Source organism: Amblyomma americanum, chromosome 1 (assembly GCF_052857255.1).
Source record: "Amblyomma americanum isolate KBUSLIRL-KWMA chromosome 1, ASM5285725v1, whole genome shotgun sequence".
Classification (NCBI taxonomy): domain Eukaryota; kingdom Metazoa; phylum Arthropoda; class Arachnida; order Ixodida; family Ixodidae; genus Amblyomma; species Amblyomma americanum.
The window spans coordinates 392,938,229-392,960,703 of NC_135497.1; the positions used below are offsets into that span (position 1 = coordinate 392,938,229).

General features: G+C 50.7%; 2 protein-coding genes and 1 long non-coding RNA gene across 5 annotated transcripts in view; 1 reads left to right on the plus strand and 2 right to left on the minus strand.

The window, feature by feature from the left end:
* The window catches only part of LOC144115718 (uncharacterized), a 45,629-nt gene that overhangs the window by 17,804 nt on the left and 5,350 nt on the right, over positions 1 to 22,475 (minus strand). The window contains exons 3-5 of the mRNA XM_077650198.1: positions 9,398 to 9,725; positions 7,341 to 7,506; positions 5,525 to 5,750 (exon numbers count right to left, since the gene is read on the minus strand). Coding sequence (XP_077506324.1) covers positions 5,525 to 5,750; positions 7,341 to 7,506; positions 9,398 to 9,565 — 560 coding nt within the window. The 5' untranslated portion in view covers positions 9,566 to 9,725. The remainder of the gene's footprint in view (positions 1 to 5,524; positions 5,751 to 7,340; positions 7,507 to 9,397; positions 9,726 to 22,475) is intronic.
* Positions 16,928 to 22,475, plus strand: part of LOC144115717 (SH2 domain-containing protein 4A-like) — a 336,736-nt gene continuing 331,188 nt past the window's right edge. Inside the window, exon 1 of one of the 2 annotated variants that reach the window (XM_077650196.1) lies at positions 16,928 to 17,224. The gene's annotated coding sequence lies outside the window, so the exon portion shown is untranslated. The remainder of the gene's footprint in view (positions 17,225 to 22,475) is intronic. The other variant, XM_077650197.1, reaches the window with a different exon arrangement.
* Positions 17,827 to 22,475, minus strand: part of LOC144115719 (uncharacterized) — a 122,314-nt gene continuing 117,665 nt past the window's right edge. For both annotated transcript variants that reach the window (XR_013311519.1, XR_013311518.1), the window contains 2 exons: positions 20,138 to 20,291; positions 17,827 to 18,753 (listed from right to left, as the gene is read on the minus strand). This is a non-coding gene — a long non-coding RNA (uncharacterized LOC144115719). The remainder of the gene's footprint in view (positions 18,754 to 20,137; positions 20,292 to 22,475) is intronic.

Here is a 22,475-nt window from a genome sequence, read left to right on the forward strand (position 1 = left end):
CGATGTCCATACAAGTAGTCCTTGAACCGTGCGACGCCGAACACCAGTGCTAGTGCTTCTTTTTCTAACTGAGAGTAGTTACGCTCTGCCTTTGTGAGTGTCCTGGACCGGAATCCGATGGGGTAGTCAACACCGTTCACACGGTGGGACAAAACGGCCCCAATGCCTACTGATGACGCATCGCACTCAAGCCGCAGTGGCTTATCCGGGTCGTAATGAGCAAGGAACTTGGAAGCCACAATTGCCTGCTTAACTTTCTGAACAGCTTTTTCTTGTTCCTTGTTCCACTCCCACTTGGCCCCTTTAGCTAGGAGGGCGTACAGCGGAGCCAGCACAGTGGCCAGATTGGGCAAGAACTTGCCGTAATAATTTACAAGTCCGAGAAAAGCTTTCAGCTCACTCACTGAAGTAGGTTCTGGGGCTTCGATAACAGCCTTGATGTTATCGTCCTTTGGTCGCAGACCCTTAGCGTCGATCCGATGGCCGAGAAAAGTGACTTCGTCGTGCCAGAATTTGCACTTATCCTTGTGCAGTCGGAGACAGTACTCCCGCAGGCGTTGCAGCACCCTCTTCAGCCTTGATACATCGTCCTTTTTTTCAGCGATGATAATATCATCCAGGTACACCTGAACTCCTGGAATATCGCCCAGCAGCGCGTCCATCCGCCTCTGGAATATAGCTGGAGCAGAACTTATGCCAAAAGGTAATCGGTTGAAACAGAAGAGGCCTTTCTGAGTGTTCAGCACTGCTATCTTTTTGGCATCCGCGTCTAAAGGTAGCTGGTTGTAGGCTTGGCGTAAGTCCAACGTCGTAAATACTTCTCCGCCATTCAGCTTAGCAAAAATGTCGTCCACTCGAGACAACGGGTACTGTTCCATCACTGTGGCTGCATTCACTGTCATACGAAAGTCTCCGCACACTCGGAGAGACCCATCGCCCTTTAAAACGGGTACCACTGGTGTTGCCCATTCGGCGGTTTTCACAGGCGCCAGGACATCTTGCGCAACCAGTTGGTCCAGCGCTTCAGACATCTTGTCCCTCAAAGCGTAGGGAACCGTACGGGCCTTAAAAAACTTTGGACACGCATTCTCTTTCAGCTGCAATGTGACCGGTGGTCCCTTGCATACGCCGAGTCCTGGAGCAAACACGTCAGCATATTCGTTGAGCAGCTCTTGCAGTTCCGTGCTGTCAGCTTTTATCTCGACTGGTTGCACACTCGCGACCACACGCGACAGCATTGCCACCCCAGCCTCGTTGAATGCCTTGATTGTGTCTCTGCCGCACAAAGATGGTCCGACGCTGTCGACCACTACGACCGTACCCGGAATGCCTTTCCCGTCGCATGTAGCCGTCATACTGAGCTGTCCGACAACTGGAAGTTCGCCCAAGAGGCAGGATAGCTTAAGCTGTGATTTGCGCAACGGCGGCCACAGCGCCTCGTACTTCCGGAACGTCGCTACGGAGATGACACTCACGGGTGATCCTGTGTCCACCAGCATAGTAAGAGGGACGTTATTCCAATTAATGTCCTTGTAAATTGGCCGAACCTTGCGGATGCTGGCTTCTTGGTGGAGAACCGCTGCAATAGTGTACAGGGCTTCGCTGTCGTCCGAGCTCGTGTCCCCTGCTGCTGCCATTGCGTAGGAGCCCTGGCGTCGTTGGCCTCCCGGGTGCGATGCGTGCCGAAGGAAACTTGTGCTGGACTGGCACATTCGGCGCAGATGTCCTCGTTTGCCGCACCGGTAGCACACCGCGTGAAGGTGTTTGCATTCCGCCTCGGTGTGCGACTCGCCACCACACCTGCCACATGTATCGCACTTCTCCAGCCTTGGGCGCGGCTTCGATGAACGACTCTTTTGACGGGCAAAATGTACCTCTCCTGGCTCTGAAGAGCAAGAGATGCTCAAATTGCTGAAAGAGCGAGTCCACTGTGTCTTAAACCTATTCGAGAAGACAGGAGGCATCAAAGACCAGCAGTAGAGTGGAAGACCTCAAACAACCAGAATCTGGGAGTTGAAATTGGCCGTGTGCACAAAAACCAAGCATAATCTCCTGAAAAACATGAGAAAACTCGCTGGGGAGCATAAAGTTAGTGTCACATATAATAGGGAGTCTAAACTAAAATTATGAAGGAAAGAGGTGTGAAGACGACGACGTGGATTAACCGAAGACTAAAGAAGATGAAGAAGCATTCGGTGAGGTGGAGAGAGATGATTGGTGAAGAAGAGAAAAAGGAGAAGCCGACGACAAGGCCTACGTGGACTAACGCGAAGGCTATAAAAGGTCGAGGGAGAGCGAGGCACGGGGAAAAAGAACAGAGAAGCGTATGCTCCGGAGGGTCAGGGACGCTTCGGCTGGAAGAGAGCGACGCCGGCTACTGCTCCGGTGAGCTCGCGTTCTACGACTTCGCATCGTGGACTTCCTGCCGTGCTTGAGCCCGTTCCGGGAAGTTAACTGAGGACGTTACCACCTGCTACGGCCAGGGGTGTCTCCAGCGCGGTTGCCACCCCAACACCGGCTTTACCTCCACGGGCGTGTGGACCGGGAGCTTGTAGCCAGCGACGCCGCCAGCGACGCCCGCCGCACCACGTCGAACGCCATCTCGACGCCGGGTACTGGACCCACACAACGCCGCAGCCGCACCGAACCAACCGTGAGCACAAACGCCGACCACTAACTGTAGAACGCTAGTAGTAGACGCTGGTAGCAGTGTTCCCGGGTCGTGTGTATCTATAGCCTTTGTGTTCCGTGTTTGTTAGTTTTGTGTGCTAGTGCGTGTGTTACGTAGGCTGTATTAAATGTGCGTCTGTGTGAATACACCTGTCGCCTAGTCCGTTCTTTCGGTCCGAGTGTTCTCCGGGGAGATCCGTTACAGCGACTATACCATGCAGCTACTTGTCAAACAGGACCTAGAGCTCCAAGTGCACAAGTTAGCAAAAGGGCAGCTGCCCAGTGACCAGATCAAGGCCTCCAGACTGGAAAACTGCCACATGATGAAGCAGCTAAGCTGCAGTGAAGCCCCGAACTGGATTCTGTTCAGCGATTAGAAGACTTTCAATCTCGAACTGGCCTGGAATAAGCATAAACATTGAGGCTTGCTGCCGAACAGTTCTCTGCAAATTGTGCGAGTGCAAAAAAAAACTGCTAAACCGAGAGCACCATGGTTTTTGGTGAGATTTCAGGCCATGAAGAGATGGAGCTTCTTTTTGTGAAAAAAATGAGCCAAATAAATGCGAAGACACTCTCCGAGCTAATCATCCCCGGGGCTCAAGAGAATGCCAGAAACGTTTACTGGCAGTTTCAGCAAGACTGGCTTCCAGCACACAGTGTGGAGAAGACCCCGAGCGGTATGAGGCAAACCACCTCACCTTCTGAACAAAGCTAAGCTGTCACGTTTCCCCGGTCTCAGTCTGTAGGTCTTCTTCGCTGTTTAGGGTATAGTGAAGACAAAAGCGTGCTCTTTCAAGCACAAACCCAAAGAATCGGTGAACCCTGTTCTTAAGAAGGCTTGGAGCGAAATCACTCCAGACGGCGACGCGGCTATTTTGAAGAAGGTCGACAAGTGTCTAGGAGTCTGTATCGAAGCATAACGTGCACACTTTCAACTTCAAATATAAGGTGTCGTATGGAATTGAATGTTCTTTCAAATAAGAAAAGAGCACCAAATTTCATTCGTGCATTGTAAAGTTATTGTTTTTTCGTGTTAAAGTATTTTTCTGTCACCCTGTACACAATTAGGCGCGTAAAAGTGCACATTATTTCAAGCACAACGGCGACCAGGATAATAGGCCTGCAGCTCCGAAAATCATATCTTAAGTTCCACTTCGCTGGACACCAATATGCACAGTTGCAGGTCTTAATCACAACATATTTTGTGTTTTTTTTTGTGATTCGTGATCACGGCCGACTCGCTTTATGGACACTTTTTCACGGGAACCAAAGTGTCCATATTAATGAGGCCCGACTTTGATCGACTTTGAAAAGTAACGCTTTGTGAAAAAGAATACACCAGAAACGGATTACTTTTAAAAATACTGCACTTTTTAACGATGCCTATGCGTGCAATTTCTATTTTGCCTGCAAAATTAGGCTTAAAATTAGGCTTAAAATAACTGCTACCTAAAAATTGAGCTTCATTACTGCTTCAGCTTCATTACTGCTCCGAGCCCCGGGGGAAGCGAAAACAACGCAGGCCTTTAAGGGTTGACCAGGAGCCCATTGGCACACAACAGCCCGTCGTGATGGCTCGGTGGACTTGACAAGCTCCTCAGTCATGCTGTCGAACACTCTCAAACATGTAAAACCATCAATGAGTAATTCCCAGCCACTGTGCCTGGAACAACGCAAGCACAGCTGCTTGCACCGGCAAACTGCGCCCGCCCGCTGTGATTCAAAATGGCGTCGCAGCGAGAAAAGGCGGCGTGGGTGCGGTCAAAGGATGGCACCACCCTGAACAGCGGCGCTGGCATCGAGGCACCGTAAGGTACAAGAGCTGCGAGCGCCTCTCACAGGAAGATACAAGGGAAACTTGAATCAGTGGGATAGGCAGGTGTGCAAGGTTATCGATTAAGGACATCCACCCAAATCAACGGCTGGCACCCTTCTCGCACCGCCTTTTCGATTTGTTCCTGGACCGCAGTAACTTTGCAAAAGTAAACCGCACCGGTGCAAAGAAACGTCTGCCTACACCATTGTCTCTTCTAGTCCACATTATATAGAGTTACGATCGCATTCCAGCCTCCTCCAAAATTCCGCGTAGTGCGACTGCAACCGTATACGCATTCAGGCAGCCGTGAAACGATCCACGCGGCCGACAGCCGAGAGCTCTGCAATCCACTTGGAAGCCTTGCGACACGCGGCCATCGCACGAAGAGCTCATGCTTCCCGGGAACCGAGACCAGAGGTCGGCCGCTGTTACCGGGGCCCGTACACCGCTCGCAGCAATGCGAACTGTGCGCTGCTCGGCTCCTTTGCTTCATCGCCGACGCCAGTATTGAGCTGCCACCGGAGAGCCAGGCATCGAATGCGGAAAAAAAACCGGCTAACCGAGAGCAGTTTATGCCAGAGAGCAGATTCTCCACGTGTCGAATGTTAAGCAGCCAACTACTGGCCAATTTTATTTTCTTGGCCAGCAATGCCCTGTGGCCGGCAAAGTATTAGTGTACCATGAAAAGTGAAAAGCGACGGGGTGATCTTATTTAAAGCATGTATTTCTTGGACTTTTTTCGGCAAAGGAAATTGGCTCGGAATATTATTCCTGATCAAAGTTTCTCGGTAAGGAAGGGGGGGGGGGGGCGACATCCTATTTCCCCCCTCCCCCACCCACAAATCCGCCCCGGCCTGTGCGGCTGTGCTCCAGTTGTCGAGTACAGCTCGACGTTGCAATATGCGCCCAGAACTCGGCTGAGCCGGGAAGGCGACTGCTCTCGTCCAATGTTCCGGGTTTGGAGCCACGTCTATCGGCAGAAAGTTTGGGCAGGCAGCGGGACTCCAGTACACTTGGCTGCCAGTATCAACTACTCACCGAGTTGCTGTGGGGGCGTCCGGCGGCTGCTGCTGGCTCTCCGAACCGTCGCTGTCCTCAAGCGAGGACAGCACTCGAGGGAGCGCTTCGGGGCGGAAGAGGAACTCCCCGAAGATGCCCTCGTGCGAGACCTCCTCGCTGTCAGAGTCCGGGCCGCGTACCAGCTCCAATTTGAAGTACACCACCACGCAATCAGGCGGCAGCAGCTCCCGCAGACACTCCACCACTGCGCGGAATGCGGCAGAAGATGACACGCTATCACCGGCCGTTATTCGAGGGCTGTTATTCCTACGGAATCACCCTCGCCGATTTTTCACTACTTCGTGTTATGGAGAACGTGTGTCTTAATGCTGTAGTCTTTTTTTTTTCGAAATGCCCCGGTACGGGTTAGCTTTAAAGAATGAGCTCAAATTACGCGCACCCTTCGGGGAGAAGAGTGCATGTCAGGGGCGAGGACTCCTGAGAGATCTTCAGATCCAATGTGGCCTATTTTTGCAGCCCTTACTGTCTTGTACATTTTCGACTGCCTCTTTTCGGGTTTTGTCGGTATGCCAGTGACGGTGCGGTCTGCGGGCCATGTAATGAGGTGTTGCCAGACATGAATACTTCCCTCCAAAGAAAAATGGCGGCACGTAACCGGCGTTCTGGAGTATGACTTATTTAAGGAATTTTTGACGTTGACACCTAGGAGCATTATCGCTCGGAAAATCCGTGACCCTGGGATTGGCGCCCTGACCAATCTATAAACCTCAGCCAAACTAGAGCGGGCTCACGCCGCATAGGCGGCGCTGCCACTATCATTGAAAGGCCCGATATACTAAAAAAGGTCAGGACGGTTCGTCGCCCAACGCCGATTTTGCGTCTCAAGCTTTTCACTTTCACACAGGAGTGTTTGGTTATCCTCGCATGATGTCTCACGTGCTAAACGACTTTCCTTCGGGTGTCACTGTTTTAATACAGACCTTTCCAATAACTGCTGACTGAGCGTCACCATATTGCCCTTTGGACTGTTGCGTGCACCTATAGCGCAAGCACGGCGGAAATCATTGCGCGAGATCTCTGCAGCTGTCCGCAGAAGTGGACAGAGCAAGTGCTTTGAGATCTCCGTGTGCCGCCAATGAAGAGGTCTATAGGTTCTTTGATGCCCAGCAACGGATGTACTGGTAACGAGCCACATTAACTATATGGCTTGGTGTACCGTTGTAATGAGAAGAAACACGTGGCGGAGCGCAACAGGCGTTGCAGAGTCAGTGTCGTAGCGCTTAATACGCCTAGGCGCCACAGGGCAGACGGTGAAATGGCATAAACTGTTGTTTGGTTTATGGTTTAGGGGAGTTTAACGCCCCAAAGCGACTCAGGCTATGGGGGAAGCCGCAATGAAGGGTTCCGGAAATTTAGACCACCTAGGGTTCTTTAACGTGCACTGACATCGCCCAGTACACGGACCTCTAGAATTTCGCGTCCATCGAAATTCGACAGCCGCGGCCGGGATCGAACCCGCGTCTTTCGGGTCAGCAGCCGAGCACTATAACCAGTCGCCATCGCGGCGGTATTTCAGCTGTTGTTGCAGAGATGACCCAGCATCTATCGTGCGTGTGTCTTCGGGCTGCACTCTTTGCCTTAGGTGGCACTCGCGAACGCAACGAACAAAGCTCTGAATGGCATGCTAGCTAATTGTTCACTATACTATACAGGGTGTTTCCCTTAAGACTTTACACAATTTTTAAAAATAGGTTTTTTGAGTTAGAAGAGCGTTTTTCGGCATAGCATTGCCAGCGGTCGTGACCACTTTTTATACAGCAGTCTGCAGGCGTACCTCTTTTATCCTCGTTGAGGTCCGCGTGACACGAGACGAACACGAGTGATGGGTGCATGCCGGCCATCCTGCCAATGTTGCGGAATCTGGCGAACTTGGTGCAGAATATATCCACGCATGAGTGCATGCTGGGCTCAGGTGGCATAACGTGCAGCTCTTCCGGGTCCTGCGCACAGAAACACACGTGCATAAGCACAGTACAAGCGACGCTGTTCCGCAAACGTCACGCGATTCCAGTATCTTGCGACTAACCGGCACTCGGAACTCGAAGGTTCGCTAAACGTCCCGTCTTTGCGCCATTCGCCCGCCCTGCTAGGCGCTGCTCAGGACACAAAAAAAAGAAGGCAGGTTACAAGGCTCCACCAAGCTCATCTGCCAACCTCCATAAATTTGCCACATGTCATCACCAGAGTCAGGCGCATAGTGTCGTGAGCAGAAAGCTTAAACAACTCTGTCCTAGACTTAGCACTCCATGTGCAGCATAGTCCCGAGGGAGCCCGCGCCACACAGATACCAGGTCCAAAGTCACGTATGCACGCTTCTTGTGCTATCTGACACTGGCTGAAAAAAATCCATGTTCAGCCTTAACACAGCACTGACATTTAAACGGGTAACGGGGAATACAATCATCGCTGGTCACACACACGTCACTTCACGCTTTCCACGTGGAGACATGCACATAGCAAAGAAGTATACCACTTCGCGCCACTGGCTTGGTGTCGCATCCGCTGGTACCGCACATGATGCCGCTCGCGTTCGAACGCGGTGCCTCGTATTTTGGTGGGAAAATGAATGCAAAAAACGCTCTTGTGAGATTAAGCTCAAGTTAAAGGAGCCCAGGCGACTGGAATTGAGACGCCTCTCTAAAATGTGGAGTGGCTCAAAGCGACTACCTCGGCTCTAGCGCGGGAAAGCCATTAATCATATAGGCTGGCGACGAAAACTGGCTACGAAGAGCATGTTGTGTGTGATTAGCGTAGCAGCCGGCATCCATCTTTCATTTGAGATCAAATGGCGCCTATATGCACTGCTGGCACTTGAGTGCTTGGCCGCTTAGTGTCAGCTGATAATATTTGATAGGTGCAAGCGAACTGTTTCATCCTTAAAGCTAATTCTTGGAAACAGCGGCACAGGGAAAGTGTACGCTCCAATCGAGGTTCGCAAAAAAGCCGCCAAAAGCGAAAATTGGTCGCGAAAGCAAGGACGGCATTCTTTGGCACTGCTGTACAAGCTACGAGCGCGAGGCGACAGCTTCCACGTTCTCACGCGCTCACAAGTCAACGACAAAGGGCCGCAGTTCGAGCTCGCAGCAGTGTCACGTAAGGCTGTACAGCCGCAGGTATCTGAAAGGAAGCCATTGAAACAGACATCCTTGTCCTTATTCTCTGGAGCACCTATTCAGCATGCATGCTGCTTCAGGCGCTCTAATAACTCTTGCATTGAGAGAGCAACGTTTGGCCGCAGTTTAGCAGCTTTAAATGAATAGTCTGAGGAAGATGTCAAGTAAGACTGTTTCAAGTGTCTCATAAATGGGTAATGACAGGGCACGAGTGAGAAAAGCCAACGATAACTATTTTCATCACCAATCCCCAGTCGTTCTCAGTGGTGATAAAGTGCGCGGAAGGAAGCTCATGCTTCTTTGTTTTGCCGTGCACAAGAGCTGACAGAGTTGAGTGCTGGAGACGCGACCGTTACGCCTTTTACCGGAAAGCGTCCTATTTTACGTGCACAGGTTCATGTGTGGTGTAGACGCAGTGTGGTGTAGACGAGACTACCTGTTTAAGGACTACGCCACCGGTAGCCTGTTTCCTGGGGCACTACCAATCCACGAGTCCTTCGCCATAAAACCTGTGACACGTACTTTATTCTAGATTGAGTTCGATCAGTCAAGCCTCTCACTGAGCTTTAGACCTCTGTTTTCACTTCAGGGTTAGGTACGTAGCAACTAAATCTGTTAGCTTGAAACGGGAACTTAAAGCTTAAGTTCTCGGCGGGGACCTCTCCTGCCGCCGCAGAAAAGCGCTGTAGTGACGGTCAAAAGAAGACGAGTCGCTCACCCGGGCGCAGCAGACGGATACTGAGATCAGCTTCCTGCGCAACAGGGACAGTGCCACTGACTGCCACAGCCGGCTGACCTCCGCGCACGTGAACAGGTCCTCCGTGTCCAGGTGGTTGAGGACGCTCTCGACCACGAAGTTCTGGGAGACGACGCTGCTGACGTCCATGGTGAGAGCCCGCGGGCCGGTTCCGGCAGGCCTAACCGCAGCGACGGGCTGATGGAACGTTCCAGGAGGAGGCCCCCCGACCGCGCCGCTCGTGCACGCGCAGTGCTGCGTGCGTCAGCCTGCTTCTTTTTTTTCTGCTTCTCTTCCTTGACATAGTGGCCTTGGTGAACAAGACAGAAGTGGAGTAAGCAAAAGAAGAAGATTTTTAGGCTAATTTTCATTCAGTGCGTCTCTATTTGGCATGTATAAAGGGAAAAGTTAGTGACAAAAAAATGGGGAACACCAAGGTATACTTCAGGTGTCGAGGAGGTTGAGCAAACAGGAAGAGAAAAGTTTGATTCTTATGGAGAATGCAAAAACAGCATATTGGTATATGATTCTGAGCTAGTTGTTTGGCATACAAGTTTGGCATCACAAAAGTTCAGCTGTGAACACGGACAAGAAAGAAGAAGAAAGCGCGCTCGTTGCTGCTTTCTTTGTTGTCCGTGTTTATAGCTTATTTGCGTATATGCAATAATTATAAGTGATTCTTTAGCTCTCCGGGCCAAGCTATGGGTTTCAAAATATTCCCTATGACAAAAACAAAGGATTTATGTTGACCATGGCTTCGCAGAGGCGCTTTGCGGATAACGAGAACAGAAAACTGGGCGAGTTGGAATGTATTGGCTGGAATGTACGCTCTGGAATGTATGGAATGTATGCGCTGGATCCCATGTTCCAGCGCATGTTAGATGGTTTGTAGTCTGTGTTGGTGTTTGCAGAGAGATGTGTATACTCTTATGAAGTAACTTACTGTGAACTCTGCTGTCGGCACCAGATATGCCCTGAATTTTGTTTTACTTTCTTCTGCACTGACCTGTGAAATCCATGTGAGCGCTCGAGTCAGTGGACGTTATATATACTATCTAGTATGGCGGTTGAGAGAAGATAACAGGATGCGGATGAAAGAGAATAGTGGCTGAAGCTCAGGACGTGCCCAGAATGTGTCTTGGTTGTCCGGCTAATCTCCGCAGTGCGCACACCTGCGCGGTTTTGCAAAAGCCGGGATATGGTGTAGGCAGTCGGGTGTTAAGAACAACTAGATGGTCTCAACCGAATATGTGTTCTGCCTTTCTGGTGCATATGAAAGTGGTGTGACGTGCTGTGATCTTCACCAGCTTGCAGCAACCTAGCTGTACAGTCCGTCACAGAGCATTTACTGTCGTCACCTGCCGTAGGCACTTGTGCCGGTCAGCGATCGTCCTCGCTTGCAGACTGAGCGCCTCTTTTACCTTTCGATTTTGCGTAACCGTCCTCGTCGTCGTGAAGGACTCACCACAAAGCACGCATTTTAGGCATGCCATCTTTAAGTATATCATTTCATCGACTTGGATCCTTGGTGTAAGCGGCAGTAATTTTTTAATTCGTTAGCATTACAACCCTCACTTTGGCAAAATCTGTCCGTCTGTTGGGCAACGCCGTCACCACCCTCCAGGAGGCCTCTGCCCACTACCCACCCACATTTTCCCTCCACCCATCTCCACACTCCAGAATGATCGCCTAGCACGAAACAAGCAACCATCAGCTCTAGGAGCTTCACCCACCACCACCCACGCACCTGCACCCTCCAGAAGGTCTCCACCCATCTTTGCCTTCTACCAGTGGAGTGGAGAAGGGAGCGGAGAAGAGGAAAGCGCAGCCCACGCGCTCTATCACACGTCAGCGGCAGCGCCCGCTCCTTCTGAGACATAATTACAGCGCGAAAAAAACAACCACTCAGAGAATAAGGCGCCAAAGACACAGACAAACACTGCTTTTTTTTTTCGCGCTGCAGTTTGTCTACGCTAGGCAACCAACTTGCCCAAAAGCTCGTTTTACTAAAGCAAACGTCTGTCTGTCTGTCTGTCTGTCTGTCTGTCTGTCTGTCTGTCTGTCTGTCTGTCTGTCTGTCTGTCTGTCTGTCTGTCTGTCTGTCTGTCTGTCTGTCTGTCTGTCTGTCTGTCTGTCTGTCTGTCTGTCTGTCTGTCTGTCTGTCTGTCTGTCTGTCTGTCTGTCTGTCTGTCTGTCTGTCTGTCTGTCGTGACGACAGTAACTTTTTATTTCAGTAGCTACAGAAACCTAATCGGCACAAAATTGAGGTGGCCGTCTTCAGTCACTTAATTTCTATTGGCTGAGAGGAGCGTGACGTTGCACACCACGTGATCAGCGGAGGCTCACGGCGGGCGAGGCGGCGCTTGGCCATCTGCGGACGTGCCAAGCTTTCTTTTGGCATGGAGCCGGAAGGGCCGTTGCGCGCTGTGAAGAATCCCCGCAAGTAGAGAGGGCGCCCATATGTGTGCATTGCATTTAGATATCGTATGGTGCATTGGCAGCACAGGAACAGTAGCACGGAGTGACAATGCTATTGCAGTGTCACACGTAATGATAATTAAGTGTCCTACTATTTCTTTTTCGTTTACTTTTTTTTTTCTCTCTGGAGAAGTGACGTTTTTCATCCCTTGCTCTCTTTAACCCAGGTTTTCGGCGAGGACATTTTCCCACCAAACGGACGGGCACTGCAAGAAATTTTCTAGCGCCTTTAGGCGAAGCGAAAGGCACTATTGCTACATTCAGGGACCGCAAATTGACTATAATGCTCCGCAGGAAAAGGTATATAGCACCAACCAGAGCCGATGTCAATCGAGGTCACACAATCTCTCCGGTGCTATTCAGCGCCTATTTACACTAGATGTTCAAAGCGCTCGATTCGGCATATCTGGGGATGAAAATAATGAAGAACACCTTAACAATCTCCCATTTCCAGACAACACTGCCCCGCTAATTAAGTCAGACGACGAATTGTACTGTCGGGTTGAAGACATCGGCATTTAAAGGTCAGAATATAATTTTTTTATCTTTAAAATTATATTGGATACTCTGCAAAGGAACCACAATTTCCGCTTAGGCTGTGAGGTTATGGAAGAGGTAACAGAAAACCCAGGGTAAGTAGTAATACAGGGCAAATAGTAAGTCTAGGGCAAGTAGTAATCGCAGATACGGGCCATGAAATGGAAATAGGAAAATATGAACGGGGCGGAGCGCATTTCGCGCGCACTTTTGGGTTATGCACAGCGTTTAACCAGTATCACTCAAGAGGAAAGTATGTAATAGTTTCATTTTGTCAGTGCTCACCTATGGTGCTTGCACTAGAAGGCTAGCTGAAAGGCTCGAAACAGAGCTGACGAAAGCGCATCAAACTATTATAGAGAAAGGATGCAGGCGGTCGCTTAGAGACTCGGGCGGGATATGTGATATGGAGAGTAGATGTAACCGAAGGTCGGTTACGGCAGAAAAGTAGATTCCAATAGGAGAAGAGCGTAACAGGGGACGGGGAGAGGGTGGGGTGCGAAAACGAGATTAAAAAACCTGCTGAGTTAGGGTGGCCGCAGGTGGCGAAGGACAGGGTTAATTGTTCACCAGTGGGCTCCTGTCCTGCAGAGGGCGCCGCCGGGCTTCCTGCTGCTGATAATCTAGATTATCATGATTGATGATAACTGCCTACAGTCATCCTTGCGTAATTTTTCCTCCTGCATGAATGTTACTTATGCGGGGGCCCCTTCCTGGCGCCCTGTCTTTTATCTTTCGGCGAGCACAAAGGTTACCCCCCCCCCCCCCCCCGGAAGGGACCTTAATTGTTCAACTCGAGTGTGCGTGCCCCGTATCGGAAGAACAATACGCCGGTGTTTGCCCAACACATCGCTCGCGTCCCATTGCCACCATGGAGCAAATGGCACAAACTGTCGCACGGTCACTGACCGAAAATTCCTCGGCGCACTTATCTCCCGTGGCTTTGACAATACCATTATGAGGGCATGGACGCGAGGAATTGCAGAAGCGGATGGGCCCCGCCGTTTCACCGCGAACAGCGCTAACGCCCGATATATCGGAATCTCTATATCATCTCTCTCTTTTCGGTCCAGTGCAAGATTGGTAGGCCACGACCCTCAATTAAAACATCAGATCAAGACAGTATGTGCGTGCATTCGCTTGCCATCGGCTTTGCAATAAGTTCTTTTTGTTTTCTTTACGGCTGCAATGCGTACCCACTAGGAACACTCAACTGTTACTGCGCCCTTCACACTTGTGACGCGGCAAACAGTTACGTTGCAATCCCCATTGCACGCGTCAGAGCGTTCCAATGAGACAATGCATAAGCTTCCACCCTGCCGTTACTATGTAAATAAAAATACACGTCCAGTTGGGCTCAGGAACGCCCGACTCGCTGAACGATCTGAGAGGTAGCAAATATTTATCGTTCATTATTTGCTACTTACGGAAGATGATACGAAGAGAAAACCCAATGCACCGTCACTGTTAACGAGCGCGCCGGGCAACGAAGGTGCCAGCCCTTTGTCTTCGAGGGGCACCGTAGCGCAAGGCTGTCGGTTAATTTTTGCTACCTGAGGTTCTTTCACGAGCACCGATATCTCAGCGCAAGGGCTTTTCCGCAGCATTAATGCCACGGAACAACACGCGTGAATATGCATATAACGAGTAACTTTTAAGAAAGGAGGTGGAGACGACGTTTTCTAGTGTGTACAGCTGGAGAAATGACGCTCTCACTCACTCACTCGCTCACTACTCACTCATACACTAGCTCACTCACTCACTACTCACTCGCTCACTCACTCACTAACTCACTCACTTACTCATTCACTCACTAACTCACTCACTCACTAACTCACTCTCACTCACTACTCACTCGCTCACTCACTACTCACTCACTACTCACTCACTCACTCGCTCACTCACGCACTCACTCACTCGCTCGCTCACTGACTCACTCACTACTCACTCACTCATTACACGCTCACTCACTACTCACTCACTCACTACTCACTCACTCGCTCACTCACTCACTAGCTCACTCACGCACTACTCACTCACTACTCACTCACTACCTACTCACTCACTCACTCACTCACTCACTCACTACCTACTCGCTCACTCGCTCACTCACTCGCTCACTCACTCACTAACTCACTCACTACTCACTCGCTCACTCACTAACTAACTCATTCACTCACTCACTACCCACTCACTCGCTCACTCACTCACTCACTAACTCATTCACTCACTCACTCACTACTCACTCATTCACTCACTCGCTAGCTCACATCGCTCACTCACTCTCACTCACTGCTCACTCACTACTTATTAACTACTCACTCACTCGCTCACTCACTATCTCATTCACTCACTCACTCACTACTCACTCAATCACTCACTCGCTCGCTCACTGACTCACTACATTCACTCTCAGTCCCTCTCACTCACTACTCACTCACTCACTCACTTGCTCACTCACTAACTCATTCACTCACTCACTCACTCACTACTCACTCACTCGCTCACTAACTCACTCACTCACTCACTCACTCGCTCGCCCACTCACTCACTACTCACTCTCTAACTCATTCACTCACTCACTAACTACTCACTCGCTCGCTCGCTCACTCACTCACTAACTACTCACTCACTCGTTCACTCACTCACTCACTCACTCACTCTCACTCACTCACTACTCACTCGCTCACTCACTCAATAACTCGCTCTCACTCACTCACTCACAAACACGCAGGGTGAACACAAACACGCAGGGATATTGTGTAGTTGGAATGGTATATTAGTGTTGAGAACAGTTTTGTCAATTGATCTAGCTAGGTTGGACTGAAATATTCAGCAGTAATTTTGTGCTCTTAATTTCATTGCAACTTCGTTCTTTGGGTAAGTACCCGCTTGATTCAACTGCGAAGTCCTTAGTATTCTTTTGTTGGGAGGCGCTGTGTAGTCGAGAGGGCTCGAAATTTGATTCAGTGTGAGCGTTAACAGAGTTTCTCGAAAGCCGCCAGGTTGTATTTTTCGCTTGTTTGGTAACCGAAACTTGTTTGTCTTTACCGTACATCCTCTTCATAGATCCCCATTCAGCTCCAGCTTACCTACGGTTCTTTGCCTTGTGCATTTTTCTATAATTTAATTGCTATTGAGATTTACCGAGGGTAAAGTGAGCCTCTGCGTATACAGGGAACTGAAGTTTGAATCGTTTGAGGTTACTGTGCTGACTGTAGTTCTGCATTTAAATCGGATTAACTGGATGCTCTTAGAGGAAGGGTGCATTTTCACCGCAGCATACATTTCGTGATTGCGTGATATGTGGTGTAAGAAAAGAGGAAAAAGTTGAGAATTTTGTAAAAATGCATTGGGAAGTACTCCTAATTCAACAGGCGCATTAAATACCATGATAACGTCTCTAGTAGCGACGAAGTCCCAGAGAATTGCAGTAACGGAGCAACGAAGTGCATGCATACACTGTAGGCCGGGAAGCACAGCGCGCGCCGCACCCCCCTCCCATGTGCCTTGGCGGGGGAGGGTGACCAGCATGCGCAACTTGAGTGTCCAGCTCACCAAATACGTACCACCCGACATCCGATTCTTTTACCCCAGCGCGTACTAACGTAAACAACTGAAGTAAATTAACGGAATGTAAATTGACGCAGAGAAGAATACTTGCGGATGCGACGTTCTCCTTACAAGTATTGTTGCACGTATTTATGCGTGTTCACGGTTGGTTGTGTGTTGATGGTTAGTTGCCGGCATACTGAACATGCTAACGCGCGTTCCGGTTCCATGGCGATTAATTTATTTTCTTCGTTTCATGATCGAGGGGATTGAACTGGAGGGCACTAAAAGCAGGGCGTAAAAGCAAAGCTCGGTGACTCAGTTTCTCTCATTTCGCGCTCAGAGGCGTTTACCTCTGAAGCTCGCCCACGCATTCGCCCCGTCGCTCGAGGTGCGGCCGTCTGTTTGGGCGCCGCGCCTTACCGCGAGGCGCCTTCCATTTGTCCCCAAACTGTGGCAGCTCTGCATTATGGCGGCGCCTCATCTGTTTCCTGTCTGGCGTGCTTTACTGTTGGCGGCGTACACGCCCATTCAGAATGGACACGCCAGCTGCGGCAACAACAGCACCTCAGTCCGCACACACAGCACACACGTCCCGCGTCGTTTGCTCGGGCGCAATGTCCGTGCCCCTCATTTTTCTTTTATCGTTCCGGCTGTATCTTCTTGTGTTTTTTCTCTCGTCTGCTTCTGTGCAGCCTCGTGTATGTGCCAGACGCAGGCGCCCGGGAACCGTAACGTTACGCTTTGCGGGTGCGCATGCGCGCCGGCTGCCGAAGCAGGGAAGAGGAGAGGGCGAAAGAAGTACAAAAATTGCGACCCCCCTTCTCAATGCTTGGGGCTATCTCTCCTCCTCTGCTCGTTGTGAATCAACCAGCGATGACAGCGCGGAGGGAGGAGATGCGGCGCACGGGGAGGAGGAGGGCAGCAGAAGTAGCGGCGGCCAGCGCAGTGTGCGTTGCACGCCTATCGGCCAGTCGCTTTCATTTCGCCGCGTGCTTCGCTCGGCTGTGCCTGGCCCCGTCTGGCTCTCGCCCGGAGCCGTCGCGGCGTCGTCTGCTGACCGACGAGACCGTCTGCCCGGGGCTGCCTCTGGAAGCGACTCAGTCTTGGCTCGGCCTCCTCGGTGACGAAGCTTATCCTCGGGGTCCTTCGTTGTTATTCTCGCGGCGACCGAAATCGGATACCGCCCACGGTCCCACATCTGCGAGGAAGAGCGTCTGCAGCACCAGAAGACTTTGAAAGGTGAGGAGGAATTTTGCACTTTTCTGCTCGAGACCTCCTCTGGCGGCGGAAGATTCATCTCCACTGCGGTGGGCACGCCATGTATCACAGTGGGGGCAACGACTCCGGGGTGGGAAGGAATAAATGTGTACGCCTGCACGCAGCTTGAAGCGTTTGCATATACGGCGGGCAACCAAGGGTATGCGTTACTGCAACGGCTGCTGAGGTCCTTTTCCTCATTTTGTTTTTCCTTTGGGAAAGGCCATGTGCTTGAGAGGACCCTGCCTCGCTACCACAAGAAGATGCAAAACCGCGAGCGTTGCCACAGCGTAATATTCAAACGCCGTAGCGACCCTCGCGTCTTGCAGCGGGAAACATAACCGGGCCCACTTGATACCTTTGTAGTATAGCGGACCGCACTGTTTACAAAGAAGATATATGTAGAGGAGGCACTTCACTGCGGGCAAAAGCCGCGCAAAATAGCTCACTTTGCCGGCTGTTTGCGCCGGACGATAGGAGTCACACCAGAAAAGTGAGCCAACGTTGCAGTATACACCTTGCAAACATCACTCGCAGTGAGCTACTAAAAAACATTGCACGAATTTTTTTTGTGTTCAGCACCTTTATTTAAGGTACGCAGTGGGCTGTTCACGGTCATGAAAGATGCAGGACACTGAAAAACACTTTCCAGCGGCTTCCAGAAGTCGGAATATTTGGCGCGCACCGAAGGTGTGCGGTGTTTATAATGACGCTGTGCAAACAGTAAAGCTGTGATATAAGATACAGTGCTAGTTTAAGTTGCATTATCATATCTTGGCTTACGCCGTATCAACCCTGACAGTGCTTACCATTCGTCCGAGAACACATAAGAACGCTGAAATAAAACTGGGTGCAGCAAATGTAGCGAATGATTAGAGGCACGTCGCTGTCCGGCGCAAATATGATGCGAGGAAAATTCTGACCACTGAACGCGTTGTGAACGAGCTCTTCCCTGCCCAGCGTCGCCGAAAAGGGCAGCTCAGAAATCAGGTGGACCATGGAACTGCACAATATCGTGAAGCACAGAAGGCGACAATTGTATCAAAGAGCGTTTTCACACTGCCACAGGTTGCTGGAAAGGAGGCTGTGGTGACTTTTCGCGGCCTCGTTAATTTCCTCTTAACAACTGCTTGCGGCACGGAGTAGCGAGAATTGCTCTAGGAGGCACATTATAGTCCAGGCTCACCCATCGACATGGCAGACTGACCGCCAGATTAAGAAGCAAGAGCGAAGGAAAAAATTATTCCTCACGCTCGGTCCTTCGCTAAACCATGTTTCTGCTACACATCTTTCTGTACGCGGGAGTGGTGGTGGTGGAAACTTTATTTGAGACAGGGGAGTTTAGGACACGCAGCTCCTTGGGCCCCCACGCGGCCTCATTGCACTCATACATTCATGTCCTGGAGGCTCACGACGCTGGCATCCCGGCCTGTGGCGATGGCTTGCTTGTCTGGGTCCTCGGAGCGCAGTAGGGTCTCCCAAGCCTCCCATGTGGTAAGGTGCCCCAGGCCCTGCGGGGGAGAATCCACCGGGCAGAGCTAAAGGATATGATCGAGAGTGGCTTTGGGGTGTTGGCAGAGTGTACAGGAGGGGTTTGTCTGGACTTAATGATAGCGCGAGCGTATATAAGGGGAGGGTACGGTGCGTATTTGGAGCCTCCTCTAAAGTGTCGGGTGATAATTGTCGAGGGACGGATGGGATGGGGGGTACAGCCGACGCTCGGCTTTGCATGCCTGCGTGAGTTCACTGAATGAATGCATGCGCTCCCGTGAGAACCCCAGATCGGAGGCCGCCGGTACCCGGTTGAGAAAACCTCGGGCTAAAGCGTTGGAAGCCTCGTTTCCGGGATTCCCGGGGTGGGCAGGCACCCATATGAGCTCCATGTGGCGGGGCGGGTGTGCGGCGAGGGAGTTCACTATGCGAAATGCAGGGACGTGAACTCTCCCGCGGGCGAAATTTAGTATGGCAGTTTTAGAGTCCGATAGTACATACCGGGCCTCCGTGCGCGTGATGGCTAGGGCAATTTCGGCCACTTCAGCCTCCTCCCAAGTGGCAGTGGGGGACATGTGAAGGGTGGCAATCGGTTGTAGGGAGGGGTTCGTGATGGCTACAACCGCGTCGTCGCCTGTGCATGCGGCATCCACCCATACGCGGGGCCATACTGGATTGGGAGCCGCAATAAGATTTGCCGGACTGGTTCTGCTGATGGTGAAAGCAATCTATTCCAAGAAGATGGGTAAAAGCTGTGATGAAGGTGGTGCAGACGAGGGGGCCAGTACTGCTAGCTGCACCCTGTATGCGCGTTTTGGATGGTTAGCCCCCGCTTGGGGAGAGGAAGAGCGTCTGGGCAACAGTCATCGAAAACGAGATGCTCGTCAGAGTTGCACAGAAGAAAATTTGGGCTTTTCCAGGCGCAAACCTAAACCATGGAGCAGAGGAGCGCTCGCAGCCACGCCTACCAGCACGCGTCATCCGGCGTTGCGCATGTGACATGCTCTTCTTCACAGCACGCATCACCGTCGAGCGTCAACCTTCATGCGCTGCCTGGGGCTTTTTAGCGCTTCCGGGTGACGCACGCTTGTAGGCGTGACTGCGAGCGCTCCTCTGCTCCGTGGTTTCGTTTTGGCAAGTGGATAGGAGCAAAATTCCTTGCTCGGCAGCTCCGACAAGAATCGCGTTTTCGAGGATACAAAAACCGAGATGCATCACACTAAAGTAAAATTACGAATTTTTGAATAAGTTACGTGCATAACTGCAATAGTTCAATTAACGATTAGATTTTGGTTAAAGAGAGAGAGAGAGAAAAATTTTATTAGTTAAACAGTTTGCTAGCTAACACTCATTGACTGCTTTGTGACCTCCACCAGCAGCGTCATTACCAGAGGAAATATTCACCTGATGGTCCCAGGCGCCATTTTGTTGTAGAGCGCGCTCCGGCGGTGCTGGCCGGAGCATATGTCAATAAGCCTATTAGACATGCGCTCGGCGGCCTTTCACCGTGCCCCGTGAACTCCAAAATGGCATCCACTGTGGCTTGAATGCTTAACTCCTGCACCGAGCAAAACCTTATTTCAACACAATAAACTTACTGTGAAAAATTACACACTTTGGTGAAACCCCCTGTAGCGCTACGTATAAAGTTTCAGTACATAAAGGAGTTTTAGCACAACGGAGATGTACAGCCGTCCACACACCTGGCTATAGAGCACTCGAACGGTGTGCTCTGTTTTGCGTTTATAATAATTGCCGCTGACTTGGCCGATTCATGGGAATCCGCATGGGCAGGTTTCGTGCCCTGTGTCACTCAAGTGTACTCCCCGGTGCGCCGTTCGAGCCCTCTAGATAGGCGTGTGGATGGATGTACTAACTTAAACGTACCCTACTGCCGGATTCCTGCTGCGCAGATTAAATTAAAACTGCGCACCTGCTCTCTACTTCTCTTGTCAGCCAGACGCTCGCGTCTACCACGATTCGTATTGTTCATTTAGTCTCGCTTGAGCCTAGAATGGCCAACTACGACACAGGTAGGCCATATTCAAGGCTCACGCAAAATTGCTACATGTAAACGCAATAGAGCGAACCAACTATAAAAACAATGAGAAATGAACGAAAAAGGATGGAATAAAGGAACAGAGAGATAGAAAGTGCGCAGGTGCGCAGTTTTAATTTCTGCCGAAAGAAAAAAAAAGCTTCTGTCTTTTTCCGAAGGATGACTTCCAGACGCCCTGCCAAAATTCCACTTGTCAGCTGCTCCGTTGTGTACACCTTATAATCAAGATCACGGTCGCCTAAAGATAGCCCAGTTTTACTCATGAGAAGCGTCTCACGCTGCACTTACGACATGGTTTGTTATGTCTTCTTTCGGGCAGTTCTATCATCAGCAGGTTCACTAATTTCATAAATTAATGCATTTTTGCACGCCAGAAAACAGCGGGGGCTACGGGGCACGCATTAGCCGAGAGCATTTCTAGCGCCTATGTTTCCTACCAAGATCGAACCCGCGACCACCATCTTACAGCAGCCGAATGCCGTAGCCACTGCGGCGGCTATCGACAGATTCACTGCGTTCTATCCTGTTGTGAACTTCTTCGGTCTCGGTGCGCGCTCGTGTATGTCAAAGTCTTGCTCATCTAAGATATGACGTCGAACATTTGCGCTTTTTGGCCAAAGCCTGTCTTATGCGCCCAATTCAGGACGACCTAAAGTTGTGGTCATGTGGCTGAGACGAAGACATTCTGCTCCGCATTCACGATACCTAGTCGCCGACTCTTGCCACATGACACTTTCCGTGTGCCCCGCTCACTCCGCCAGCACCTGAATCGGGGGGACGGTAGCTGGCACCTCAGCCGGTTAAGCATCGATTAAGGAATAAACGCGTTGCAGAATCGAACTACACCTGCCAAGGGATATTTGTTTCGCAGGCATGTACAATGTGCGCATTGCAGGACGCATTGTTCCGCGTACTGCTCTGCGTGTCACTATATTTGTAACTATGCTGTGACGCTTGAGAACCGCGGCGAAAGGCACTTCTTGCGCTCTCTCTACTCGGGGCAAGTGAAAGGGCCGGTTATCATCATTTCCAAACTAGTGTAACTAATGGACATCTATCGAAACTTTGCTATCGAAACTCCAGATCGGTAACAAAGGGTGTCCATACTTTGGAGGCTAAAAAATTAAATACAAAAAATGTTACACGCAGCACATAATATCTGTATGACCTGCGATTTGCACTCGTTTTGCATCGAATCCCAGCCGCGACAGCCCGATTTTTTGAAGCAGGCAATGCACGAAAACTCCCATGTACTATGCGATGTCAGTGAACGTTGAATAAACGCAATGGGCTGGGATTAATCGGGAGGCCTCGACTACGGCATCCCTCATACACAACCCACTTGCAGAATCTGGACGTTAAGTCGTACCTACCTACCTACTTGCCTACCTACCTCACATAGGTGGCAGGCCACATCATTGTTAGACGCGCAAGCAAGCAATGTTCACGGTTATTTATCGCGGGATCCCTGCGACTGCGCCATCTAGGTTCAGAGCCAAATTACAGTAGTCTCATATCCCTTAAGGAACGCAGGGAAACGATGAGGGTGAAATCGTGCGGGTGTACCTTCAGAGAAGTCTATCCGCTGAAGAAGCCGGAAATAAAACCAATTGTACATCTCCTGTGTAAAGGAGGGAGAGAAAAAAGGACACCGTAGTGAAGATTCCGTATTAGTTTCTAGCA